The 27,116-nt window shown below is 40.6% G+C and overlaps 1 protein-coding gene across 5 annotated transcripts; it reads right to left on the bottom strand.

Moving 5' to 3' along the window:
* Positions 1-258: 258 nt before the first annotated feature.
* Positions 259-17,542, bottom strand: LOC116060594 (AN1-type zinc finger protein 3-like). Of its 5 annotated transcripts, none has more exons than XM_035999347.1 (6): positions 17,141-17,542; positions 10,627-10,667; positions 9,423-9,620; positions 7,741-7,803; positions 5,403-5,603; positions 259-2,356 (listed from the first exon to the last, which is right to left on the bottom strand). In XM_035999347.1, the coding sequence occupies exons 1-6, from the start codon at positions 17,221-17,223 to the stop codon at positions 2,202-2,204; spliced, it is 741 nt and encodes a 246-aa protein (XP_035855240.1). In that variant the 5' UTR covers positions 17,224-17,542; the 3' UTR covers positions 259-2,201. The 5 variants fall into 5 exon arrangements, with proteins under 5 accessions (XP_035855240.1, XP_031170105.1, XP_035855239.1 ...); XM_031314245.2 differs by having other exon boundaries at positions 5,403-5,609; positions 17,141-17,540; XM_035999346.1 differs by having other exon boundaries at positions 7,741-7,806; positions 17,141-17,539.
* Positions 17,543-27,116: the final 9,574 nt, after the last annotated feature.

Below are 27,116 nucleotides of genomic sequence, written 5' to 3' on the forward strand. Positions count from 1 at the left end.
ACACATTTGTTAAGTAAATGAGAGTAGCTTTAAGGCAGCCCTCTGTGAGCAGTAAACAGATGTTTACAGCACTGCAAGAAATTAGCAGCATGTCTGGATATGGCAGAGAGCCAGCATCATGGTGCAAGAAGGCTTGGACATGTATATAAGCTCATTCCACCCCTAAATTTCCTCTTGCAGAGTGCAACTACAAAATCAAACCAGAGTGGGTTCATCTTTTCATCCATCATGTCAATAAGCACACTAGAGATGTTCACACTTATTCTTATCCAGTTTATTCTTTCTCAGTAAAAGAAAACGTTGGAACGGGGAATCATAAAGTAAAACAATGGAAACAAAAATATAGAATTTTCCACGTTTATCTTCCCATTTTATAACCACATTACAACCAAAAAAAGCAGCTCTACACTAAAGTGTAAGTGAGAAGCAAAAAGGGGTTAAATAAGGTTTTTTTTTTAAGATACAGAATATTCATTCATTATGCATTTCTGTTCATTCCTTCTATAGTCCACCAGGAAAACATTATACCAGGAAAGTAATTATTTGCTGATTTTAACTTTCAGCACTCTGCTCACCCCAGCCACCACCTCTCTTCTCTACAGCAAGAAAGGAGGAGGGGGGGGGAGAGGCAGAGAGGTTGAAATAAGGAAAAATAGAGCAATCAATAAGGGGAAAGATGAGAAAAGGAAAATGAAAGGCAGGAGAATGGAAGGAGGAGAATGCATGTGAGCTCATCGTGCAAGCTGGAAATGAAAACAAAGGACATTAAAGTACTGAAAACCAAAGAATAGTCTTATCAAAGTACCTTTAAGATGTGGAGATTTGAAATGAAGGTCTAAAACAGTATGAGAAACCTGAATTATAACAACCATCATTCATCTTAAGCAGGAACCTCTGAGTGACACTGCCATCTCAGCTTCAGTCCAAACTCAAGTTGTACAGCAACGGTTGATCTTGCCTGCTTGTGCTCAAGGTGAACAGCTGAGCACATATAACAACATAAAGGTGTGAGAGAGAGTATGTTTATTTGCATTGCCCACAAATCTCTAGACTTTTACAGACGTTTCAGGTCCAGTCACAAATCATACACACACTTTGATGTACGTCATGTCCTGTAAATATCGTCTTCCTGAAGTTTGGACGAATCCAGCACACATAAGCCACATGTTGCTAAAAACAGATGTGTGGAGAGGGAATAAGGGGATGAAGAGAGGAAGACAGCGAAAATCTGCGACTAATTAAGTCTCGATCAATCACATCCCAACGTTGAAGACAGATCTGTGTGAGATCCAGGGCCTGTCCATGGACAACCAGCTCGCTCCCACCAGCATAATGTGTTCGAGTCCGGCTTACACTGCAAGTTCTGAATTTGGACTTACAGGATCACCCCAGTTTCATCGTCCACAATGGCCACCTCAATCTTAAAACAAACAAAAGAGTAAAAAGGGGTCCTGTACAGGGAAAAAGAAGGATGCAAGTTGATGAGGGGAGGGGTGAAGATTGTATTTTGATATCCTGATAACCTGAGGTGGATGATTAACAGGTGTTTCTAAAGGATTAGGGGTAGTGGACGGCCAGAGGGGTTAGAGACACTGACTTAAACTGAGACTGGCTTGCTCGTTTTGCGTCACAAAATCCATGCTTGGCGCAGTGTACAAAGGAGCTCTGTCTGATTTTGAGGTAAAGAGCACAGTCTATAAACAGCGCCAAAGCAGAAGTGTACACAAAGGATAAGCATCCTTTTCTCCTCCTCGTCTTTCTTTTTTGAGGTAAAGGGTATAGTCTTAGACTGGCTTCCGGGATAAACATTTGTATAAAGCATTGTATTTCTTCTCGCCATCCTTTTATTCGTTCTTACTCTGCTCACACTTGTGTAGTCAGGAGCTTGCAAAAAAGTGAAGAAATTGTATATTTCCTTTGCTCTTTATTGTTCTGTCATTTCTGGGTGTGGATTTTCCAAAAGGCATCTTAGCAGCAGGGATATGATCAAGCCAACAGAAGCTGAAAACAACCAGGATATGGGTAACAGTGGGATTTAAAAGAGCGAGCATAATTTAAAAGAAAAAGGATGGAGGTTTGTATCCAAAAAACCTGCAAAAAATCTTGAAAAAAAAAAAAAAGAGAACAAAATAAAAAAATCGGATCCCTGTTGGTGCTAAGACACCGTCTGAAAGCCGAGATTCTTCGGAGGGAACAGCCGCTCAGGAGCACTCTTCTCCGATGCGCTGGCATGAGCGGCCCACCTTGCGGTCGAGCTTGACCATCTTTAGGACAGCCTCCTGGCGACCACGGCCCAGGTGGTCAAACAGACACTCATGTTGCTCTGGGAGCCGATGGAGCATGCAGAAGACATAACCTGGAGAGTGGGTGAGGGGTATGGGTGCACGAGAGGGAGAGTGGTTAATTTGCCAAGATCAGCAAATGTACAAATATCACTGCGACTGTTGAAACTCAGAACAACCTGAATAAAAATACAGGACACAGAATGCAAAAGAACATAGTAAAATAGATGCACAGTAGATTAATCATGCATCTCTAGAAGCTAATTACTTGAAAACACTATCGAAGCCAATACAGGTGGATAAAGATCTCTTTAAATATACAAGTCTTTTTAAATGGCCAAGAGCAGATAATATTTATTGCTTTGCAACCATGCCTTTGTAAAAGGTCTTGTTACCAGAGAAGACATTCTAGTCGATAGCTTCCTCCTTTGACTCCATTCAACAAAGGCAGACAACCCTCATCTCTCTCATTGACTCTCTGTCTCTACTGTAGCGCTCTCAACAAAAGGCCCTGCCACTGGAGGAGGCTCGTTAAGCTCAGAGAAGCTCGTTAGCTCTCATCGTCTTAAATTCATTCATTAATACACATAATAACACTGCTGGCATTCAATGAGCGCTGATTAAAAGCCCAGTTTGACAGCTGGTTGCTACGCAATTAAAACCTCTGTGATTACAGCGCACGCAAATGGAGTGGAACGGAGAAAGTGGTGTAATATGTGTAGGCTTTTAAAATGGATGGACCGCTAGTCACTGCCCAAAAGGAGGGAGGGGGGGGCATATCAAAACGTTTCCACCTAGTTGACTTGTTTTTGTAACTGAACTGTGAATCGAGCGGAGTGTTAAAACATCAATGAGCTGGGAGGAAAAAAATGTATTCTACCCAAGGTAAAATTGAAAAAAAAAAAAAAAGAAGCAATTTCATGAGAGTAGCTTAAAAAGGCAGAGACACGCACGCGCGCGTGCACACACACACACACACACACACACACACACACACACACACACACACACACACACACACACACACACACACACACACACACACACACACACACACACACACACACACACACACCAGATATCCTTTAAACATAACCAGCTGTTGTAGTAAAGACATTAATTAACAGGCTAATTATGTTAATAAGTGCTTTTTACTATCCCTGCCGCTGCACAACGTGCACACAACAGCATGCTAGCAAGACCAAATAGATTGCAGCCATTGTGTGATTATAATGTACCGTATGACTGAATGGTTACTTACTCAACCTATAGTAGCTTCCTGGATCAGCAAAAAAGGTTACTGGTACTGGAAAAGGTATTGTAGTGTTTCTCTAATATTAGGACCATTGCTTGCAGAGTGAAAGACAGGGGAACGTGCCAGGCAGGAATAAGGTTGTGGCACATACTTATTCCTGCCTGGCACTTGTGCTTGTGTTGGATCTCAGAGGAGAACCTGTATGATCTAATTAGCTTTTTAAGTTCCTGTGCCTTCACTTCGTGTCATACTAACACCTAGTCAGATGAATATTATAGTCACTGTGTAACAGCAGAAGTCTACAGAGTCAGTGCGTTTACATGCACAGCAGTAAACCGGGGTATAACCCAGTTAGTGAATAACCTGGTTATGCCAGTTCTCCCCGTATACATGAGCGGGGAGGAATGGGGAGAATGACAGGAGTAACTCTACCTCCGGTACCGTAGGTGACGCTCTGCCAACACACAACTGGCTTTTTCTTCCAGTTGACCTATGTCAACATTACACGTATTGGCCTTTCAATAAGTAAAATTTAACAACTTAAAGTTTCATTTACACATTCCGCATCAGCCGCTGCTCGGGTTGCTCGGCCCCTCCACTTTTTTGCCGAAACACAGCGTTGACAATCCGGCAATCGGTTTAGCCATCTATCGGACTTCGCTGCTGCCTCGGCGGGCATCGGCATCTTTCTGCCGATTTCTGTTTTGTTGTATGGTGTCATAGCAACGACAGCTACTCGCAGCACTGACTGATTATTTCCGGTTCAAAAACCACTCAAGCAGAATGGGGAGAGGCAGTAAAACCGGTCGTAGCCTGGTTAAGGTGTATGCATGCAGGGATACTCCGGTTACGCTCTACTTACCTCTGTTAACCGGGTTATGAGAACTACGGGGTAGTTGGTAACCGGGGTAAGGTGTTTACATGGCGTTTGAGAAATCAGGGTATTGCCTTAACCCGAATATAATCGTTTTTTTAAACTGCATGTAAACGCACTGAGTGTGACAACAATGGATCAGATCATCCACCGGAACTCTATTTTCATCCCATTCACTATCTGAAAAGCGTTTATGCTTTCAGCTAATTATCAGACCTTCTTGGCTTACACTGTAAGACATTCTGCAGAACCATTAGCAAAGTAATCTGCAATTACAGCAGTAGTCAGAAATCACTGTAATTGCCACCATTTCCCCTTCAGTCTGTGTAAAGCTTGTTTTCATAGTAAGCATTGGACTATTAAGGATGGATGGCCCATGCATTAAGCAGCGCCTGGTGGAAAAAAAGGCAAGTCAATTTCCAATTTAGAAATTATTGCGTGGGTTTAAGCAGATGGTCTTTAAGCAGCGAAGAGCTGTGACTTTTTAAGTTCTTTAATTTGTATGCAAACAAGTTAATTAGCAAGCCAAGTATTGCTTTAAACTGCATTAGTGTTTGTGGTAATTGGCTTATGTTTTATGTGCAATGTGAAACATTCAGGCTTTCTGTAATGGTCCCCCAAGGCTAGCAAAGGCACTCTGGTCATCGACATTTCCGTCAACACACAAACACATGCTCAGGTAGTAAATGTATTTCACTGCACTGGATGTAAAATTAAGATAACCAACATGCTTTTATGTATTTAGGAGGCCATTAAAAACTTGTTAAACAACACAAAAAAAACATGTATTGTATTAAACAATGATAAAGTCATTTATTTCCTCATGCACATGCAGGACAAAGGTCTTAAATAATAGCTACCACTACTTAATGCGTATGGCCTTCTGTGTGTGAGTGGGCCTTTGCGTGTATAGTTATTGGCATATATCTGGTTGTGGGTTAAATGATATGTTCTTGTGTATGTTAATGTGTGTAGAGTTGTATCATCGTACCACAGCGACAGGAACCAAGCTCTTGCTGAACCAGCTCCAGTTTGGTTTGGCAGCGATGGCAACGTTTGCGGCTCCGCTGTTTAGAGCCGCTGCGAGACGAGGATGATGGTGATGCAGACAAAGACGACGATGAAGACTCCTCACCCTCTGGTACATCACCCACTCTTGCTCGCTTTTCGGGGGAAACATCGCTTTCTGACTCTGAGGCTGGAGACGCGTATAAGCAAAAATAAAGAGAAAAATTAGGCCGTGAGTTGCAGTCGCTGTGCTCCATAACTCCAACTCCATAAATTATTTTTCATATTTAACATTTTTCACAAAATTAAGAAAACACAGAGCAGGAGTTCCTGGATGTACTGTTAATGCTGTAAAAAACTGGAAGTCTGGAGCCAAAAATGTAAAAATAAAACCTTGATAGCTCAACAGACATATTTATTCTATTTCTATTGGGCAAATAGATAACTATGAAGAAATCTGTTGTGGATAGACACAAAAGCATGTGAAGGTTAATAGACTTGCAAGAAATGGTTTTAAATAATGAATCTACCAATATACTTACAGCCAAACCTTCTCCAACTTTTATTAGTCCCCCTACCTACAGATTAATCCAAAAAGCATTCATCTCCTGTGAGTCAAGGACAGCAGCGTTGACTAGACTTTCAAGAGAAAACTTAAGACCTCCAATAATAAGCTCCATAACAACTTTGATTTAAACTGGGAGAGAACAGATGATGGCCCGCTGAAACAAAAAAAAACTCTTTGTGTTAAATAGAAAGGTGCTTTGGAGATTAATGATTCTCCTGCATTAGATTACATTCAGTCCAGCACCTGAGACAGGGAGAGCATGTAGCGAGTTCCACTGGTCGGCTAGAATTTCAACTCAGCTTTTCTCATCAATCCTGCAGACTTCTTCCCTGGCCCGGCCGAATGCTGATCAGTGCTCAATAAATCTCTGAGAACTAGGCCAAGCTGAGCAGCCAGATCCCCCTAACCTGCCCCATCGATCCCTATATGTGCGAGAGCATGTGTGTCTGTACATGTGCAAGTGCATGTTGTGCCAGCCTTTTGTTATCCTGATAAATCTCGCCAATTTACTCTGGCTGAACCATTAACAACTTGCAATTTTTTATTTATTTTTCATGAAATAAAAAATGTGAACAATGAACTGATTTAAGAGTATAATTGGTTGAACAAAAGTGTATCCAGGCTTTATACTTAAATAAATACATTTAGAGAGACTAAAAAGTGAAATGTCAACTCAGCCATAGCACAAGGTTTAAATGATGCTGTCCGTGCTCACATGAGCATTAGGGAAGGAATCAACATGTTCACATACCATCGCTGAGCTTTGCCTACTCTGCAATTGTCATGTTCTAGTTTTCACCTGTGTGAGTGCAGCATGTTGTGTCACCTAAGGGCGAAAGCACAATAAAAGGAGAGTGTGCAGTGTTTTAGACAATCGTTCAGATTAATTTAATCAGTGCTGCTTATAATGTAAGCCCGTAGGGTCTACACCAGCTCCACGCATGCTCCATGTTTAATCTCTGTCAGTCTGTCACTTTGAATGGCCCTGTTGCTGAAATGTGCTATACAAATAAAGCTGCCTTGCCTTGCCTTGTGTTTTATGTAAATCACTTTGAACTACCTTGTTGCTGAAATGTGCTGTAGAAATAAAAGTTGCCTTGCCTTACAACCTCAGCCTGTCAGTCAGTCACCAGGGCATACAAACCACCGTTGTGCCTGCTTGTCTCAGAGGAAGTGTAACGTCAACAGCACCGCGACCGCTTTCAGCTCGCCATTAATATTATATCGCAGCGAACGCTGTCTGCTGGAAGTTTGAAAAGTGTAACCACACTTGCAACCGCTTTACGGGCATTGCCGTGACTCACTGTGACTTAAACAAAACTGCAGAGACAACGTAGTTTGCGCTGTCCGCACCTGCGTGTGTGTGTGTGTATGTGTGTGACCCTGCTCTCTATCAACTTGCGCTTACTCGCTCTCAGGTACCGAAATTTGGCACCGTTTGATTTAGCGTGAATCGGTCCACGGTAGTACCAACGTAATTCGGTCGTTACCCAAAAAAGTACAGAGTTCGGTACCCAACCCTAGATGTTACAGTGCTAATTACTGAGCTACACTGCTCCTTTCTGTGTGACTTTTACCATTTTGATCCTTCCCTCTGCTGTTTCCACTGGAAGTAAAATTAACCTGGCTATTTTGGATCAATCCAATGGTGTTGATGCTAATGGTTCTCACTCTCCAAGTCCTTAGGTGGACATGACAAGCACACAGTGCAAAACACAATTATGGACATTGCAATGGTAGAGCTGAGGCATACCTGACTCAAAGGAGCGTTTTGTGGGAGTGGAGAGTGAACTGAAGGCCGTGTCTGTGCTGGATACTTCTGAAAAGAGATACAGTGAGAAAATCAAACTAAATACGGAAGCCAAACAACTGTATAAAAAACTGGTAAACCGCAACTGATTGACAGATTAGGTCATGTGTTAGGTTGCCCTAAAAGGAACATAGTTTATAATCATAACAGCCTGAGGACAGAAGCTGTTGGAGAGTGTTCTGGTGGTTGCCCGGTTACTGTGGTAACGCTTTCCACATGGTAGCAAGATAAAGACCGTGACTGGGGTGTGTGGTATCCTTTATTATGCTGTGAGCTTCTTTTTTTTACAGAAACTGTGATAGATATTTGTGAAGGAGAGACTGCAGTGAGCATGTGTGCAGACTGAAACCAGCCAAGACACGGCTAACTGGAGAAAAAAAAAGATACCATCTACCAAAACAAAAAACATTTCAAGTCACTACATAAAATGTAGAGCTACAACTAAAAAAAAAAAATTACTTTCATTATCAATTAATCTGCTAACTGTGTTCTTGATTAATTGATTAATCCATTGGTCTATAAAATGTCAATATCAATGTAACAATGTTCTAAACTCCCGTGGTGAGGTCTTGAGATTTCTTGTTTGGTCCATCCAACAGAAGATTTTTTTTTCAGTTTGCAATATTACAAAAACAGAGAAAAGAGAAAAACCTAACAATTAAAAATAGCTGTTGCCATTTTTGCTAGTAAAAAATCTGTTAATCAATTTCAAAATAGTTGCAGATTAATTTTCAATTAAAAATGTCATTGCTTCAGTGCTAGTACCGTGAAATGTATTAGCATCAGTCAAACAGTTAACTGAGGGAGATGAGTATTCAGTCATTCATTTTAGAGGGTTCTTTACTAAACTTAATTGTTGGATTTAAGATTAAGTTTTAACTAGGTTGATGGTGCGTGAATGAATAAATACGAACGAATGAGTTTGTCAGTTTGTGGGTGAATTAAGAGCCAGTTCCATGAGGGGCTTCTTTTTTTAAATCAAAAAAAATCAGCAATAATCAGGTACTTGTGTATTGTACTAAAAGGCTCCTGGCTGCTGTAACAGAGGACCAGGATAGTTCCACACATCTATTTGATAGCCATTTTTTTTGTCCTGTCCTGGATCGGCCTCCACAAATAACCTTGTCACTGTATAGCAATGACCGATGAACTGGCAATTGTAGGTGTCCTCTTAAAACCTTCACTTTTGAATGGATACCCTTTCCTATCATACTCTCTATCTGTGCCATGGGGACAAATATAGCCAGGGCAGGGGCACCGCAGCTGCTGCTGGTAGAAGCTAGTAGCAGTCTTCTGCAGAAAGGTGCCCTGGACGAGAAGCTATAATACTCTTGTTTTAACTACTCAATTTAGAGATTGTACATTCAAACACACGTCTTAATTTGCAGAAGATTACGCATAAATGACTTCAACGTGTAGGGCAAGCATTACAAACCAAACACGACCACATTACGTAGACTTTAAGTTCTACACTTCAGAGTGGGAGAGCTCCACTAGGTTCTAATAGGTTCAAAGAAAAAAAAAGCAGAGATACAGTCACTCATCTGAAATAAGAGACCCTGGCCCTAAATCATATGATCTGAAAAGAAAACATTTAATTTCTTACTGATTAACTGCTGTCTTACCGTCCTGAGCAGAGAGGGATGGCACTCCCGTCTCTCCTGGCGAAGGGTCTTCTGATGTGTTAGGCATCGACATCAGTGAGTGACTAATGCTGCCGTTTGTTTCATTACAGAAGATGTCTGCTTGGCTGCTGCTGCTGCTGCTGGAGCTTGAGGAGGCCTTTGGGGCACAATCATTGTCTGTCTGTTTCTTCTGAATGTCTATGAAAAACAAAGTCAAATGGTTTGACGTGTGTACATCCATCAGGTACATTATTGTATGATGCACAATTTCATTTAGAAACGGTGGTACACTAACATTTGGTTTGAATCGTTTTTTTAAATGGACGTAGTTTTCTACTCCTATCTCTGGCACTGATTTTGACAGATGATGAACTAGAGTGAACTGAGTGGGAGGGGACAAAATATGATGATGAGACTTGAGCAAAGGTCCCACAAGGTAGTATTAGGAAGTTAGGGGTGAACATAACACTGCACTTTCTTTCTCAGACTTTCTCCACTTTTGTCACTTCCAAGGCCTTTCCAGAACAGCTACAAGAGTGGAGACATTTTTTAACCCCCCCTCCCTGACACAAACGGGGTATGTTAAGGTCTTTTCAGGCGAGGTTAAGGTCTTTTCAGGCGAGTAAACGGCGGGCGAATAATGTGTGGTAACCACAGGGATTATGTGCACTACTGTATCAACTGATGACATTAGCTGACTGTGGTATCATATATCCCTAATCACAGGTCTATTAATAGCAAATAGTGACAATCCTAGTCTTTATTAACCACAGACTGTTATTATTGATAGCTAAAGTTAGCTAAGTTAGCATAGTCGTAATTCTATAGCCTCATTTAAGTCCAAAAGTGACATCACCCGATAAATCCAGTCTTGTGCCATCTGACAAGCAAAAGCCCCACTGTCTATGTCCTGTTTAGAAAACATTTTAGGGAAATCACAAACAGCAAGAATCAGTCTTTTGTTCACTGACTTGCACTGCGCGTCGCTCGCGCAGGGAAACGTTCAAGACAATTCAACACTTGCAGTGGGTGGGCGTGTGACGAGCACGAACGCAACAGTTCCACGGGTCAGATTTCTACCAGCCCGCTCGCCTCTCATTGAAAATGAATACCGAGGCCAGTGCAACAATCACTCCCCCTCTGAAAAGACCTTTAGACACAAGATAAGTCGAATAAACAAGCACATAGAAGAACAAGCACCTACCTGCAAAACATTTTGAGCAGAGATTCATAGTTTTGCTAGACCTGAGGAAAAGAACACAAAGAAAGCAAATGTGTTAATCAAAAGGTTTGTATAAGAGTTTCAAAAAAATATTGAGTGGGATGCAACAACAAAAAAAAACTCTGCCTTTTGCTGGTGGGTCTCCACGCAGCAAGAGTAGCAACATGTTTCCATGAACCCAAGTCCCAGGCTGAGACTTTATTTCTCATTTGGGATGCTGGTGAGGAAACAATTCAAGATAAAGAGTGTGATCCAGGCTATAGTATTAAATTACTCACCCAAAGCTGCCATGCTATGTACGAGGCTGTCTACATACATACACATGGCGGTCTAAATAGCAGACTAGCTAGGAGCCATTTTTTCAATATTACCATTCAATCAGATGAGTCTTATTGTTACCGGTAATTGTTAACTGTAGAGCAACATGGTAACCATGGACACTTGATAAACCAATGTTGTGTCAGAGCATTTCTGTGTCTTTGAACTTTTCGAAACACAGAGAATCTTTGGAGACTTATGTTTTGGATTCTTCGTGCCACTCTGCTTATATGAGCTGAATGAAAGTCACCTGCTGGTGCCTGTCTGTTAAATATAATTAGAACAATTCTATTGATTTAAAGTTAGATTTTCATTTATTCTTTTTGTGACTTTCTACATAGATCTGTCAGGAATTTAATTAGACCTATAGTTTAGTTATCGGTAGTAGTAACATAATTAAATAGTAATAGGTAATGGTCAGTTGTTTTTGACCAACAAACATTGATTCTGTACAATGTAGTAGCAGTGGGGTTGAAAATGTCAGTTTGGTGGAACAAGTTGGCTCAGTTTTGCAAACAAACTGTTGATTTCCAAAAAAGAAATGTGTGGCCTCTCGCCTGTGTATGTACATGTATGTAACGTACACACAGCTAACATGACAACCACTCAGCTGGACTGATGAAGTTGAGCAAGGCACAACTGGAGAAAAATTTAAAACCGCATTAACTTGCCCTTTTTACCAGCTATAAAAGCTTCTAAACATACTTTATCTTCTTAAACATGGATTAAGATCTTTGATATAGCTGTTGTTATGGAACTGATCACCGAAGCCTTGCCGATTTCAGTGGCACAACTCTATCACAACAGATGGCTCTAGCTGTCCTGTGACAGGGCTCCTCTCATTTCCTCTCCAGTCCTCGTCCTTACTGTCTGTGCATCGAGCGTGACGGTCGCTGCTATCAGTCACATTCTATTTATTTTGGGTACTTCGTTGCACACCGTTGTCCTCATTTCTAAATGTAGGGTCAGCTACAGTCAACCTGAGAATTGTCTGTCAGTATGCTGGTGTGTGGTCTTGGGTATAAAAGAGAAAGGAGGAAGCAAGAAGCAAGGATAGAGAAGAAACCTCATCATGAGACACAGCCAGGGGAGGAAGCCAATACTAGGTAAACAAGTCATATCCTGTTGTCAACCTTATTAATCAGAAGGTAGGCCTAATCAAATCACAGATTAATTAGGAACTAAAAGAGGTGAGAAAGGATGAGAAAAGCACATACAGAAAATAAACTGCTGCATGCTTGTTAGGCTAGGGGGAATTTTGAACAGAGTGCACACAATCAGTGTATCTCATAGTTGGCCCACTGCTGTTACTAATGAGAATATCTGATTGGAACAGACAGGCAGATGGGCTCCATCGCCTTGGTAATGCAAATTGAGTGACACAAAAGAGCAAAAGTATGGATGAGTGATAAATGTTTTAAGGGAATTAAGTTCAACTAAATACTACTGACATGAGCAGTAAAGTGCAAAATAACTTCACAAATAGCGATAGAAGTCTGTTCATAGAGAGCATTCACAAGCATTTGGTTGTAAATATCTATGTGGAACAAAACAAACAGAAGGGCTCAGCTGTGCTCTATGTAACAAGGGAGAGATTGTACATTACAGTTCTACATTTGCACCCGGAACATGTAGTTTTGCTTTGCTTATGGGCCCTTTAATAGAAACTGTAAGGGCAGCACAAGCTCATTCCATCCATCAAAGATTCAAAATGGCAACTTCCATGTTAAAATCCATGCATTCAATAATTTTGTTAATCTAAAACAGTTTTGTTATGAATAGCAATATAGGGCTGATTAATAAACTAATTGATAATGCAATTGCTTGACTAATCCTGAAATTCTCTATAGCCTTGGCAACAGCAATCGTCATTACTTTTCAGCGGTATACATCTTTTGTGCTAATATGAAATCATTACAATAGTTTGATAATGTAGTAGTATGGATTTAAGAAATCAATTTCTTTCTCATGTATACCACACAGTGTACTTCAGACAGAAAACACAGAACATGATGCACAGCATATTTGGGCAATATAACGCATATATATCATGAGGGGAGCCACGGTCAGTACAACTCTCTACTAATTACTTTCTAAATTTCAATTTGACTAAAGCACTCACACACAAGATAATTGATCATCAATCCATGACGAGATCATCATTAAGAGATGCAGAGAACCTCTCTGATACCAGAAAAAGTGATCAAAAGAGGTGAATAAACCGTTGCTTTCCCCTTCTTTCTTTGCCTCCTCTGTCAGCCTTCCGCTCTCAGGGACAAATAACAAAAGGAAGAACAAGCATTTATCTCTTGCTAAATGTCAAATGCAATTATGGTTTATGAGCCACAGAGCACCAAACACAACCATACACGGCAGGACGGTGGATCAGTGAATAGCACTTCACCCTCACTGCAGAGTTTGATCCCCTGTCCAGGCAGGGCCTTTCTGTGTGGAGTTTGCAGGTTCTCCCCGTGTTTGCGTAACCAGGACTACAGTTGGAAATTAGCCGTCTGGCTAACACTGGCGCATTTACAGAAATGTTGATTAATATGCATTGTCCTAATCAAATAAATAAACATAGTGCACCTCAATGTGCTTCTTCAAAGTTTGAGGTAGTGCTGGGTGATATGGAGAAAATCAAATATCAAGATATTTTTGACCAAATACCTCGATATCGATACCGCAACGATATTGTAGTGTTGACTATTGGTGCTTCCACAAAATATTCACACAATGAGATTTTTGATAAATAATCATCAGTAATGTGGATAGAATGACTAAGTGGGTAAAGGCAAATAATAGAACAGTTACAACAGTCTGGTAAGTTCAGAAAATGACAGAACTTTACTGTAATGCAGCCTTTAAAACCAGGAAAAGACAACACTTATGTCATATTACGATATTACGATATCCAAAATCTAAGACGATATCTAGTCTCATATCATGATACTGATATACAGCTGAAGTTATCTTTATTATGCTAGATGCAACAAAACTGCAAAGATGATTCTAAATGAGCCGTGTTTGTCATGATCCATCACAGTGATGGCAAGTGGACTTTTAAGCGGAAATAACGAGTGGATTAACCATGCTGTTTCAATCAGCAAGAGAGGAATAACCTGGATGTATTTTACCAGCCTTCTTGGCAAGGAGGTTGGATTATATCATCATGGCCAGGCACAGGGGAGAAGGCTACTAAAGTTACATTAGGTAAGACTCAAAGTTTTGTTTTGACAACATTTAAATTAAGATTAACTTGTTAATAGCAATCAGCTGTCAAATCAGTGCCGATCTGGTCCAACATTTCTCGGTTCTCGGTTCTGTGTCCAGGTCCCAGCTTTCAAATAATAGATGGGACCAGTTCAGTTCGGGGTTGTATATTTCTGGGTCTTTTTGGGTTTGGGCACAAATGGTTGGACCTGTTAAGACCTCTAATGTGAAAGTAAAAAAGAGCCACACGAGAAGTGAGTGCAATGATGCTATAACACAACCTAAAGGAACTTTCAAATGTTATCATCATGCCTGCTGACAAGTCTGGAGTATACAAAACAACTCAAAGGTGATTCCAACCAAAGCCTACTTTTTCCATCCCAAACACAGTGACATAATGTAATAGTCCTCCTGCCCTATCAGTGATCCAAGGACTCACAAACTGTTCACAACAAAGCCTATAAGCAGGATAATCTAATTCAGGGGCTGGATTTCTATATGAAATCCATCATAACCAGGCAACATGGCCTGCCCCATTTCAAAGATCCCTCCTAATACCGCTGAGAAATTCAGCTTTCTTTTGCCAAAATCTGAGAGCACCATCAGTGTGCCCTCTATATACATCAATCCATCCAAAGTCAATTGTGTAATAAGACATCCTATCAACTAATAAAGTCAGAAAATATAAACCTGACAGCATCATGTGTATTAGGATTATGTTCAGGTGCTCATTAATTACTGGTAAATGTATCACCTTGAATGTTGCCAGGGGCGTTACAGATAAATGGATGTGTGTATGCTGTACAGATATATTAAATATTAGCCTGGTAAACCGTTTGTCCATCTTGTCTTTAAGTGAAACAACAATTTGCACTGAACACTCTGGGCCCTATCTTGCACCTGGCGCAGCGCAAAGCCCGACGGAAGTGTCTTTGCTAGTTTAAGACCGACGCAGTTGTCAATTTCCCATCCAGCACCCACATCATTTAAATAGCAAATGCACCTATGCCCATCTTTGCACCCATGGGTGTGCTGGTCTTACAGGGAGGTGTGTTCAGGTGAATTCTTGGCATATTGCTATCTTGAGGCAGCGGGAAGTAATCACGCCATTGACCAACAAAAACCTGGTCTAAAGTCAATAGTTTATAGTTTCAATAATTTCATTGTTATTTTAACAGCGAATTAGTAAAATGCGCCTAGGCTCGTGCACACTATGCTTGTTACACACACACACAGGGAAGCGCAGCAGTACACAAACATGCAAAATATTACAAATAAAAATATTGTGATGCAAATCCACCATCATAATAGCAATGTGCCAAGGTACAAACGCGCCTAGCTTTTAAAGAAATGGGAGATGACACTGATTGGTTTATTGCATGTTATGCCCAAAACACACCTATGAATTAATGAAGACACTAAGTACAACCCTTTTGAACCATGCACCCGGCGCACGGACCCTTTTTTCCGCCGTCAAACTAGCAAAAGTGGATTTGGACACGTCCTAAACGCACCTGCGCCAGGCACTTCACGCCGTGCGCTTAGATCGTTAAAATAGGGCCCTCTGTGTCCTTCAATTTCCCCCAGGTTTCCAGTGTCAGTGTTGGCCTTAAACTTGTGAAACTGAAATATTTTTACTTTATGTGTTGACAGGGGCTGCAGGACTGCATCATTAGTGTTAAAAGATATAAAACACTAAAGATATTAAAAAAAATGTTGACGATTCATTTTCTGGTGATCACAATAATATAATATCTTGTAAGCAAATGTGGAACTTTTAGTGCTTAGTTTTGATACTGTAACAAGACGCAGAGATGCCATGATTTTGGTGCAGAGTGCAGACAAATATTTGGAACCCCGGTGAACTCTCTCTCAAGTGGGTCATCATCACAAATACTGTCTCTGGTGATTGACATTGCAGTCAGTGGGTGAGCTGTCAACTCCAAGCAGATCACTTCTTAAATAATGCAAATAGTGAAATAGGTACTTTAGTGCACTAGGACAGCTCCTGTAGCTAATATAAATAATTCTGGGCAAAGAAAACAAACAATTCTATTCCTATACTAGACCAAAAAAGAAGTCTTCACTGGCCTGGTTGCTTCTACTCCTTTACAACTCAGCTGAAAATTGAAGACCCAATGTGTACTTGTAAACATGCTAGAACAGCAAACCCTATCTAGAGTGGGATATTTGTACCAAACTTGGCTCATGATAACCGTTCGGTTAGCCCATGAAATGCAAATTGTAAACAAAATGTAAATTAATCTCAATTTAATGTGCCCTATGGGCCTGTATTAATTAACCTCACATTTATTTTGGCAGACTAAAAGGATATTGATTGGTAACAGAAACACCTGTCTTTGAAGTGCATGTCATGTCACGTCACTAAACCTTACGATCTTGGGTTCATATGACTTTGTTAAGCGGGGCAAAGTTAACATGTGTCCCCCAATACACTTGACAAAATCAAATGTTCTCATGATGATTGATGTGCTTAAGAAAATTAACATACTGTGTCAATGTGTGCAACTATTTGCCAGTATATAAGCACACATCCTGCTTTACAGCTAATTTGAACTGATGACACCATCGGTGCCTAGTTTACACCCATGTTCAGATGGTTTAACAACTGTCCTGTGTGGTATCTCTAGCCAACTGCTTTATTTCATTAATAAGTACTTTAAATCTAGCCAGTTTATTAGCGCTGTAGCAGCTGTTACATTACCTGGAGGGCTTATCCTACACTCATACCCTGCTCTCTAACTCTACCAGAGAAGGTTACCTAGGCCAGCTGGTGTTAGCTAGCAGCTAATGCTACAAAACAATGGGGAGGGGGTAATAACAAGAAAAGCAGCTCATCCCTGTTTGAGCTGCTAACGCTAACGTTAGTGGCTAGCGACTCTGCTAGCTGTTGGCAGAGGGAGAAACCATCTGCAAGGAAGACATTTGAGAGGTTTTTCGCCCTTACCCCCAGAAACCACATGGGCAGCGCGGGGGCACAACGTTAACGTTACTCGGAGGCTTGCTGCCCTCGCTGCCCGTGTCCCCCATGTCGGTCTTCCGTGTGAGGCTCTTCGCGTAGCAGGTGAATCCGGGGATGGAGTGAGGGCCTCGTATTTGCGTTCAGATCCCCTGTCTTTGACAAGTACAGAGTCAATAACCCGTCCAGATTATCCCTCAGAGTTTCACTGGACGAGGAACGATTTGCCGACACGAGCGGCCACTGACTCCGTAAAATTAAAGCAGTTTAAATCGACGTTGAAACATTGGAGCCGTCAAAGCTAACGACAGGCAGAGTCACCGGGGAATCCTGGGCCGATCAGCTGGAGTGAGGAGCAAACCACTGCCAGAGAGGGGAGGTGTGTCAATAACTGGACAGCAAAAAGTTAAACTGATGACAGAAAGTGACAAAAAATACAATTGTAGTCATTTTACATAGTATAAATGCTAAAATGCCACTTGAACTCAGCAAATAGTTAATTTTAAAGGGTTGATTTTGAGAAGTTCTTGAGTTAACATGGTATGATCCATACAAACTATCTTCCTACAACTAAGCCCTCAACACCGTGATGCAGTATTCAGTGCTGTTACCAGGTATGTTTTAGTAGGAAATATTAAATTTAGTCCTTATTCCCTTCATTTTCCACGATAATATCTGCTTTTGTTAAACTGGACCCACATTTTCGTTGTAATGACTTGCCACCCTTGTCATTGTGGATGTCTGGTGCTTTGAAACACGTGAATCTTAATGAAAAGCATGTTTTCTGCTTCCTAAAAGCAGAATTATGGTGGAAATATGTATGTGGGCTGACGAAATTTAATACTCCTTTGTACAATACATATTAATTTGACTTGTCACAATAGAAAAAGCACAAGTGTAAACAACGAAGTTAACGATGGCCGAATTCCATTTAGCTGCTTCGGTTTTAGGATTCTGTTATTGTGCATGCTGCCTGATTGTCACAGTGTTATAATTTACTTGCACTGTGACAGTCAGCAATATAATGTTTTAAGTAACACCTGTGCTTTTCCTACTATAACAAGTCAAAATGTCTGCCATGAAAAAGGTCTGATGTATCGCCAGGCCCCAAGAAGGACGGTCAGCCTTGCAGCCTCTCTTTTCCAGTGGCCACTCGCGTATTGCAACGAAAAAATCCCCTAGGACTCGTCAAACTGCAAACAAGGTTTTTTTTATTTTTTTATTCCATGGATTTTAATATTTGAAAAACTTGAGCAGAGAATGGTGATTTAAAAACCTGTGACGTCACCACAATGTAAAGTCTATGGGCCAAGCGTGAGAAACACTTCTGCGCATGTTCACTGGGCCTTTTTTGGCTTATGCACCAGGCAAGCAACTTCATTAAACTGAATATGCACCATTTTGGGATCTGTCATCCAGTTGTTGTTGTTGTTATTATACATCCATGTGTATTGCACATTGTGACTTTTAGGAGTAAGTGGAATGCAGCCTTTACACAACTAGCATGCCTTCAATAGGGACTATTTTTGCAAGTTATTATTAAATGCTTTTTCACCTTAAATTAAACGGTGAAAGACTGCTTTACCAGTTGTTGTTTTTTTTATCCTTGTTGGCTTTAAAATTAGAATTAGTTTTATTTTATTAAAGTGTGCTTTTGCATTGAATTTGAATATCACTCAAACATAAAAAAGAGTACTTACTTATGTCACTAAGATTTTTAAGTAAAATCATTGAAAAAAAACGGTTTCTCAACAACTCAACCTTTTCTTGTCACTAAACAACAGTTTTGATGCCTTCCAGTCGGGTTTTCGACCACGCCACAGCATTGAGACAGCTCTTGTTAAAGTCTTTAATGACATCCACTTAAACACAGATAGTGGCAAAATTTCAGTCTTAGTATTACTTGATCTCAGTGCTGCATTTGATACGGTCGACCATGACATATTACTAGACCGATTGGAAAACTGGGTTGGCATTTCTGGCTCAGTACTAAAGTGGTTTGAGTCTTATTTAAAGAATAGGGACTACTTTGTGTCTATAGGGAATTATACATCTGAACATACAAATATGACGTGCGGAGTTCCCCAAGGCTCCGTTCTGGGGCCTCTCCTGTTTAACATCTACATGCTTCCACTCCACTTCCACTTCCACGCTCAAATTATGGAAAACAATCAAATAAGTTACCATAGTTATGCAGATGATACACAAATTTATATAACCTTATCGCCAGAGGACTATAGTCCAATACATCAACTGACTAAGTGTATTGAACAAATTAACAACTGGATGTGCCAGAACTTTCTTAAATTAAATGAAGAAAAAACTGAGGTGGTTGTTTTTGGAGCAAAAGAGGAACGATTAAAAGTCAGCACTCAGGTTCAAACGATAATGTTAAAAACAACAGACAAAGCCAGAAATCTTGGTGTAGTCATGGACTCAGACCTGAATTTTAACAGCCACATTAAGACAATTACAAAGTCAGCCTATTACCACCTTAAAAATATATCAAGGGTTAAAGGACTTATGTCTCAGCAGGACTTGGAAAAACTTGTCTATGCTTTTATCTTCAGTAGACTTGACTACTGTAACGGTGTCTTTACAGGTCTCCCTAAAAAATCAATCAGACAGCTGCAGCTGATTCAGAACGCTGCTGCTCGAGTCCTCACTAAGACCAAGAAAGTGGATCACATCACTCCAGTACTGAAGTCTCTACACTGGCTTCCAGTGCCACAAAGAATTGATTTCAAAATACTTTTGCTGGTTTATAAATCACTAAACGGTTTAGGGCCAAAATACATTTCTGATCTGCTACTACAGTATGAACCACCCAGACCTCTCAGGTCGTCTGGGACAGGTCTGCTTGTTGTCCCCAGAGTCAGAACTAAACAGGGGGAAGCAGCGTTCAGTTTTTATGCTCCACATATCTGGAACAAACTCCCAGAAAACTGCAGGTCTGCCGCAACTCTCAGTTCTTTTAAATCAAGGCTGAAGACCTATCTTTTTGATGTTGCCTTTCTTTAAATAACTGTTCATTTCTTATGCTGAAGTTGCATTGTTGACACTGTATGACAATCTATATAAGCATATAAAGAGAAATTCCTATTTTATCTGCGTTTATATATTTAACTGTTTTAATTGCTCTTCAATGTTTCATTTCTTATGCTGCACTGTAACTTTTATTCTCGTATTTTATCTGTTTTAAATTTTTTTAATCTGTTTTCATGTAAAGCACTTTGAATTGCCCTGTTGCTGAAATGTGCTATACGAATAAAGCTGCCTTGCCTTGCCTTGCCTAAAAACAGAAAAAGAGAGCAATTAAATAAGAATAATAAATAAAATACTGGAGGTAAGTATGTATGCACAACAATGTGTGTTGCAACTGCAGTACAGTGTAGAGTGTTATTATGGCTGAACATATTATAACCAGTGTACCAGCTCAATGTCGGCCGGTCGTTCAGGATGTCCTTCAGTCTCTTTGTCCAACACTTATTGCCCTGGCATTGTGCATGCTGGCTCACTGACACAACTTACTAATATACCTAAATAGAACAGAGCCATTATTATTTTTTATTAAGATTTTTCTGTTTTGACAAGTCACAAATTCCTTAGTTATTATCATGCATGTTGTCTCGCTATGCCAGACCTTCCTCCACAACACTGCAGAGCTGCAGAGGAAGATCTGGCTAGTCCACACAGCATTCTGGGATAGGGAAAAAAAGTGCTCTGGTTTATTGGCATTTCTTTAAACCAGTCACAATCGTAAAGGGTGGCGCTAAGCGATGCACAGAGCCCCAGTGCTGCTGGAAGATAGCCTCGGTAAGGAACTTGTTTTGGTGGTTCAAAAGTTGTTTCAGTCGTGCAAAAGAAAACTCAGATTGGACAGATAGTCTAGCTAGATGTCTCGATTTACCCTGCAGAAGCGGAAGGTAACGGAAATCCAGTTGAAAAAAAGAACATACGGCGCAATTTCCGGCGGCAACGGGGCAATCCCGGAAGTGAAAGGTCATGGATATAGACTATCATGCATGTTAAAATGCTATCTATAGGTGTGTTAACCTGCATGACAATAACACCAAAATAAAATCACCCCAATAATGTGATTGTGAAATGGGTCTATATTTTTCACTCAATGCTACTTGCAGGCATGTTTGTCCGACACTTATCCCATCTGGTATGCACTGGACACCTTTGTCTTGGGTATCTCTACAGTTTACCTTGCATGGCAGCTGGATTCTTGCGATATCACAAGATCACACGAGAATCGCGGGATCGCATATCACCATTGAATGCAATGCATAATACACGAAAATCCATCTTGCCAGACTTCAAGTAATGCGTTTGCGTCCGAACAGCAGCGAACCGACCCAATCAGCGTCGGGTGAGGAGCTCCTGGTAGCTATTGGTGTGGTTTTGGTGTGTGTGTGATGGCCGCAACGGTTTGTTCAAAACAACAACGGCGAACATGATAGACAGACGGTTCATTTGAAAGTGCCTGCCCTTTTCCAAACAGTTTCCACTGACAGCTTCTTAGGTGGTTCTGTGTAAAAAATAATTAGCACCATTGCACTCTACAGTATGGATGGCTTCCCAATTGATATATTACTGTAGCATCTTTTCCTTTGACACAATGTAGCCTAATCATGAAACGTCAGTTCTGCAAAGAGAAGTTAAATACATTGTGTCATTAACAGTGTATCTTGTTGGTCTTGAATTGGGGACAAGTCAACCAAAACTAGTGCCAAGGTTTGTGCTGCTCAATTAATTACCAATCAATAGCTTCCCATGTGAGATTAATCTCGAGAAATAATTTACTCCGGAAAACGTCTGCAACTTGTTATGACTGAAAAAACCCTAGTTAACCCTTAATTTAGTATTTTGCTGACATCACAGATGACTGCAGCTGTCTGGTTTCTAGCTTGGGGATGAGGTTGTTTCATGTTCACAAATATTGATGGTACTGTCTGCGACAACAGAAATAGCATCAATGCCTTCTGTATTTCGCCTTAAAATGACTTTCAGAAGAATGCAACACTTTACTTTAGAGCCAGGAGGTTTGGATTCCCCTCAGCAAGACCTGCCAAGAAGTAGCTTCTGTCTGCAGGGAAGGACAAGTGGGCCCTTGGTGGAATGAAGATAGATACCTGATAGTTCATTAGCTAGTTAGTCACAGGGAGGGGTATACCGCAGAGGATTGCAGAATCTCGTTTTTCAGTGTTGCTAAGAGCCCATATTCCAGTGCAGGGCCAAACAATGCTAGCAAAGGCTTAGTTGTTATTTGCCTCTCAGTCTCGATTAAAGCGAACTTTTCTCCGTTGACCTTTTGCCACCTTAAGACTTTGTATTTCTGATGGGATATATTGTTTCAAATAAACAGATGACAATGGTAATTCGGTGTAGAAAACACGGCCATGGCAAGTCACAATTTTGGCCCTGCAGTGGAAAAGTAGTTGTTGCTTCTCTCCCCACAGCCTGAGTCCAGCCTCAGGCTTGGTTATCCTCTAGAGATTTGCAGAACACCACTTCAAAGACAGATCCCCTCTCCTTATGTACCATATACCCTCTCTCCCCTCTACTGCTATAAACACAAGAACTTAAGGAATTAATTAGACACTGGATCAAACACGGGTTAGTAAATTCAGCTCAATGAAGATACCAGGAATAGTGTAATCACATGTTGAGTGCTGTATAACTTGTCATGTGGGGTACCTTTGATATGTATGTGGAAGCCTGTATTTCATTTCAGATCCAGCATGACAGCTTACACTGGCAGTCTCTTGACCCCTCTCTTATTTCCTGAGGGATACGGTTAGGGATATTTTGCAGGCTTTTCCCCTCACACTAAGGGACAGCACTGTATCTCTGTAAAAATGCAAATATAAATAGTTCAATACAGCTACTGCTCCTCGAAGGCCTGTTCTTTTAAACAGATTTTCTGCCACAAGGGCAGCTCCCAAATATTTTTTTTTTCCATGGCTCACATCAAATATGCAATAGTTATGATCATCTGTGAAACATAATTCTGTTTATGTTAAAGGTGGAGTGGCTTTGCAGCACATTTTATTTATGTTTGGGGTAACCCAGTATGGCTATCCAAGGTGTTATTTCTCCATCCATCTAACTAATGTAATATCTTTATTTATAGGTACAGTAACAAATCACAGCCGGCTATGTGCATGCTGATTACCCAGCTACACTTGCATTTCTCCATGTGTCGATAATAAGGGTTGATTCATGGCTGCAAATATGAGAGGCAGGCTCTCTCTCAAGCTATAGATGAATTGTATGGGAAATCTACTGTATGTAAACACATTTGTCCATAAATGAGAGTCTTTCTTATCTTTTAATGCCTTACCCAGATAGGCAGGTTGGGTGTTATTGACTGGAGGACAAGCAACATGTCACAGCTTGTAGATTTGCTCTGAGGGTGTGTATCAGAAAACAGGATTACCTTGTTTAGTCAGATAACTTTGAAAGCAGTATTATTGATTACATGTATAGTATTACTAACAGTGGTATTTTCTGATAGCCAGGTTTTAGGGAAAATAATTACAAATTGACATAGTAATCCTGCTATTGAAAAAAACAATTTGGAGTGGAAGGCAGCCAATGCAGACTGCCTAAAATTATTATTCAAGTTCAGTGTCTAACGACATTCCTCTTGCTGCATTTTTGCAACACTTGGCAATGCAGCGTAATGTATTGCACTTCAAATGATGCTAAGTGTAATTCTTTTTAGCAATATGACGTTTTCAGGTGCAAAAAAATGCTCATGACAGACGAGGAAAACCATCTTTGACAAGGAGCTGAGAGATCATAGCTTGGCTGTGAAGCAGCAGTGGCTGTAGGTAATGTTTAGAAGTACACACAGGCAGGATACACATCAGAGAGGACCCTGCCAGGCAAGTGCAAACAGCTATAAATGTTATAGCTGTTTGCACTCCTTCATTCAAGACAAAATGACCCCGCACCTAATTATTCCCTCTCATTCTCTTACTCTCTCTTTCTCCTTGTTTCTCCTTTCCTCTCTTTCACCACAAACACTATCTTTCTTCACACATTTCTGCCTAAGTACCTCTTCCACTCTCTTTTTCTGTCTCTCTTTCACTCTTTTACACACACATATGCGCACACACACACACACACACCAACCGTCCAGGTTCCCACTGTGTGTAGAATGTGTAGTGATGCCACCCGTGCATCAAGCGGGGGAGCCAGCATAACCAGCCTCCCTACCATCTCACTATCTGCTGATCAAAGAGTCGCTAAACAGCCAGAAACTACAGCGGGGAGCAGAGCAGAGCATGCACAGAAACACAGTTTGCAAGCACTGCTTTTTTTAAAAGCTAAATTTCACTCCCGATCCCTGACTTTTTCACACACAAACACAGGCATGCATATATGTGCATACACATTTCGGAAGTATAAAAACAAACATGCAATTATCTCTACTTGTATTAAATATATATTAGTTCATGTATTGTATATATATGTATGTTCTGGGCATGTGTGTGTGTATTTCGGGTCTTTGTGTAATGTGTGTAATAATTAATAACAGAGTGAAAAAATGAAATTTCCCTTTGTGGGATCAATAAAGTATGTTTTAATCTCAATCATCTTAATATATGATGTGTATACAAAATAAAATGCACTGTGGTTTCACCTGTGAGTGACTGTTCATGGCATCAGCCACTGATCTCTAAGTTGCTCAATTAAAGTTAGTGAAGAGCCTTAACAGGGCGAGGAGAGGGGAGGAGGAGGAAGATCAAAGGGAATACAGAGAAAATTCTGGCAGGATAAAGAGAGCGAGAGGAAGAGTATGTATGAGACAGTGCACAGAGAGACCGAGTGAGAGAAAGGCAGGGGGGGGGAGGAAGACATTGAAAGAGATGGGTAGTAGAGGAAGAGAGACAGAATGTGTACTAAATGAGAAAAAGAAGGGATGGCATCATAGACAAAAAAAACCCTGATATTTGGGTTTCTGTAGCAATTACTTGTCTCTCCAAGTGATTTAGGAGCCATTGTAAAATCCTGTCAGCTGTTTGTGAGAAAACAGAGGTCAACTCATGTCATTCACAATTTAACAGCAGCAGTATCCACCGCCTTGGGCGTAGCTTTCCCACACCTGAAAATGGTTGAAACAAATCCACACGTTTTAAGATTGGTGAGCAACTCTGTGTGTGTGTGTGTGTGTGTGTGTGTGTGTGTGTGTGCGTGTGTGTGTGTGTGTGTGTGTGTGTGTGTGTGTGTGTCTAACAGAGTGAGACAAACGGCAACTCAAGGTGCCAAATTAATAAATAAATGAATCTGTGGCCTTTTTGGACGTTTCTCCCAAACAATTGGGAATTAAATCAACACTATGCAAATTTCGCAATACAAAAGAACACATTCATCTCACAACTGAAAAGTTGAATTCATAAGCAACTAGAGACGATCTTGCAATGGGATCACACCAGCCGTCACGCCAAATCAGGCCAGCCAGGGGCGTAAAATGGGGGGCCCAATGGCCCCTTCCCTACTCTCTACCCCTCTACTTCTGGCACCTTTGCTTGGACCAAATACATCTTCAAACTATCCTTGATTTTGATCTTCACTACACACCTGTAAAGTTCCGTGGCTGCATCTTGCACGGTTGTGACACTATAACTGTAACAAAAAAATCTGTCCGCAGACAGACAGAAAGACAGACAGACAGACAGACAGACAGACAGACAGGTTAGGTGAAAATTATACCAGCATCGCTGTTGCAGCTGGTAATAAAACACAACTTTGCTTGATTCAGTACACTGCTACAGCCTGACTTAGGTAGGATTAATAGCTCATGGTGGCTAAAGTTAGCTACTGCAAACATTAGCAAAGTTTAGATAAATATTGCTGTAACTATACTGAGCTGATTTCAAGACTCTTTTCTACTTTTGCTACTGTTACACTACATTTTAGCAATTGCCATTATGGCTATCCCATAAATGCCACAAGTGACGTCATTCAGCAAACATTACATAACCCCACTTCAGAAGTAGGCCTATCTTCTAGGTGTAAAAAAGAGAGACAAACAGGCATTAATGGTGGCAAGAGAAAGGCTGTCAAACAAAGTTATTAATGAGACATTTGTGAGAGAACAGTCATTTGAAAGATAATAATTCAAATGAAGAGCATTTTTTCATAATGTTCTTAACACTAAAGGCAATGCAAGGACATTTCTGGGAGCAGTGCCAGGTGGGGGTGAGCCACAAATCTGGGGAATGTGTCAGGGAAAAAACGGATGTGGATCCTGTACTGTAAGAAGATCACAGTGTACATGAAATGGCTCTGCTCACTTCACCGCCACTGCTTATTCAAGTGTGCCCTCCAATGGAGGAAAACAGGTCATGATGACAAAACAGACTCCTCAGCTTGATGTTGAAGTGATTCTTGGTTCGTTTTCCCCACCTGTGTTTGAGCACTACGAAAATGTTATTTATCACTGTGACTTAATCTTCTCTGCCCTCAAGTGCCAAAACCAGTGAGCTAAGTGCATTTACAGTTAAACTCTGAAATTACAGGCACTTCTAACCACTAAGTCTAATTTACAGTAATATTGCAAAATATACAGTGGAGCAAACAAAGAATATGTCATATATCAAGGATGTCAGATAAACCCTGAGCTAACCTAGGAAATTACAAACTCAAAGGTTAGCAACATTGAATACTTTTTTTTTCTCTGAGGTCTTCAAGCATTATTTCAAAACAATCAGAACAAGCACATACTTCATTTGTAGCATATGTTCATTAGTGACACATTATAATTCAGTTTTTGGAAAGGTCGCTGAATGATTGCAAGGTTCTTATCCAAATGCTAATTCAGTAACTGATTAGAAAAGCACAGTAATGTGATGATAATAATATGCAGATGACTTCTCATCAGAGCTGTCTATCCATTAATGAGACGATATTTGAGTGTACTGTATGTATGTGTATGTGTGTGTGT

This window comes from Sander lucioperca, chromosome 3 (genome assembly GCF_008315115.2).
Source record: "Sander lucioperca isolate FBNREF2018 chromosome 3, SLUC_FBN_1.2, whole genome shotgun sequence".
NCBI lineage: Eukaryota > Metazoa > Chordata > Actinopteri > Perciformes > Percidae > Sander > Sander lucioperca.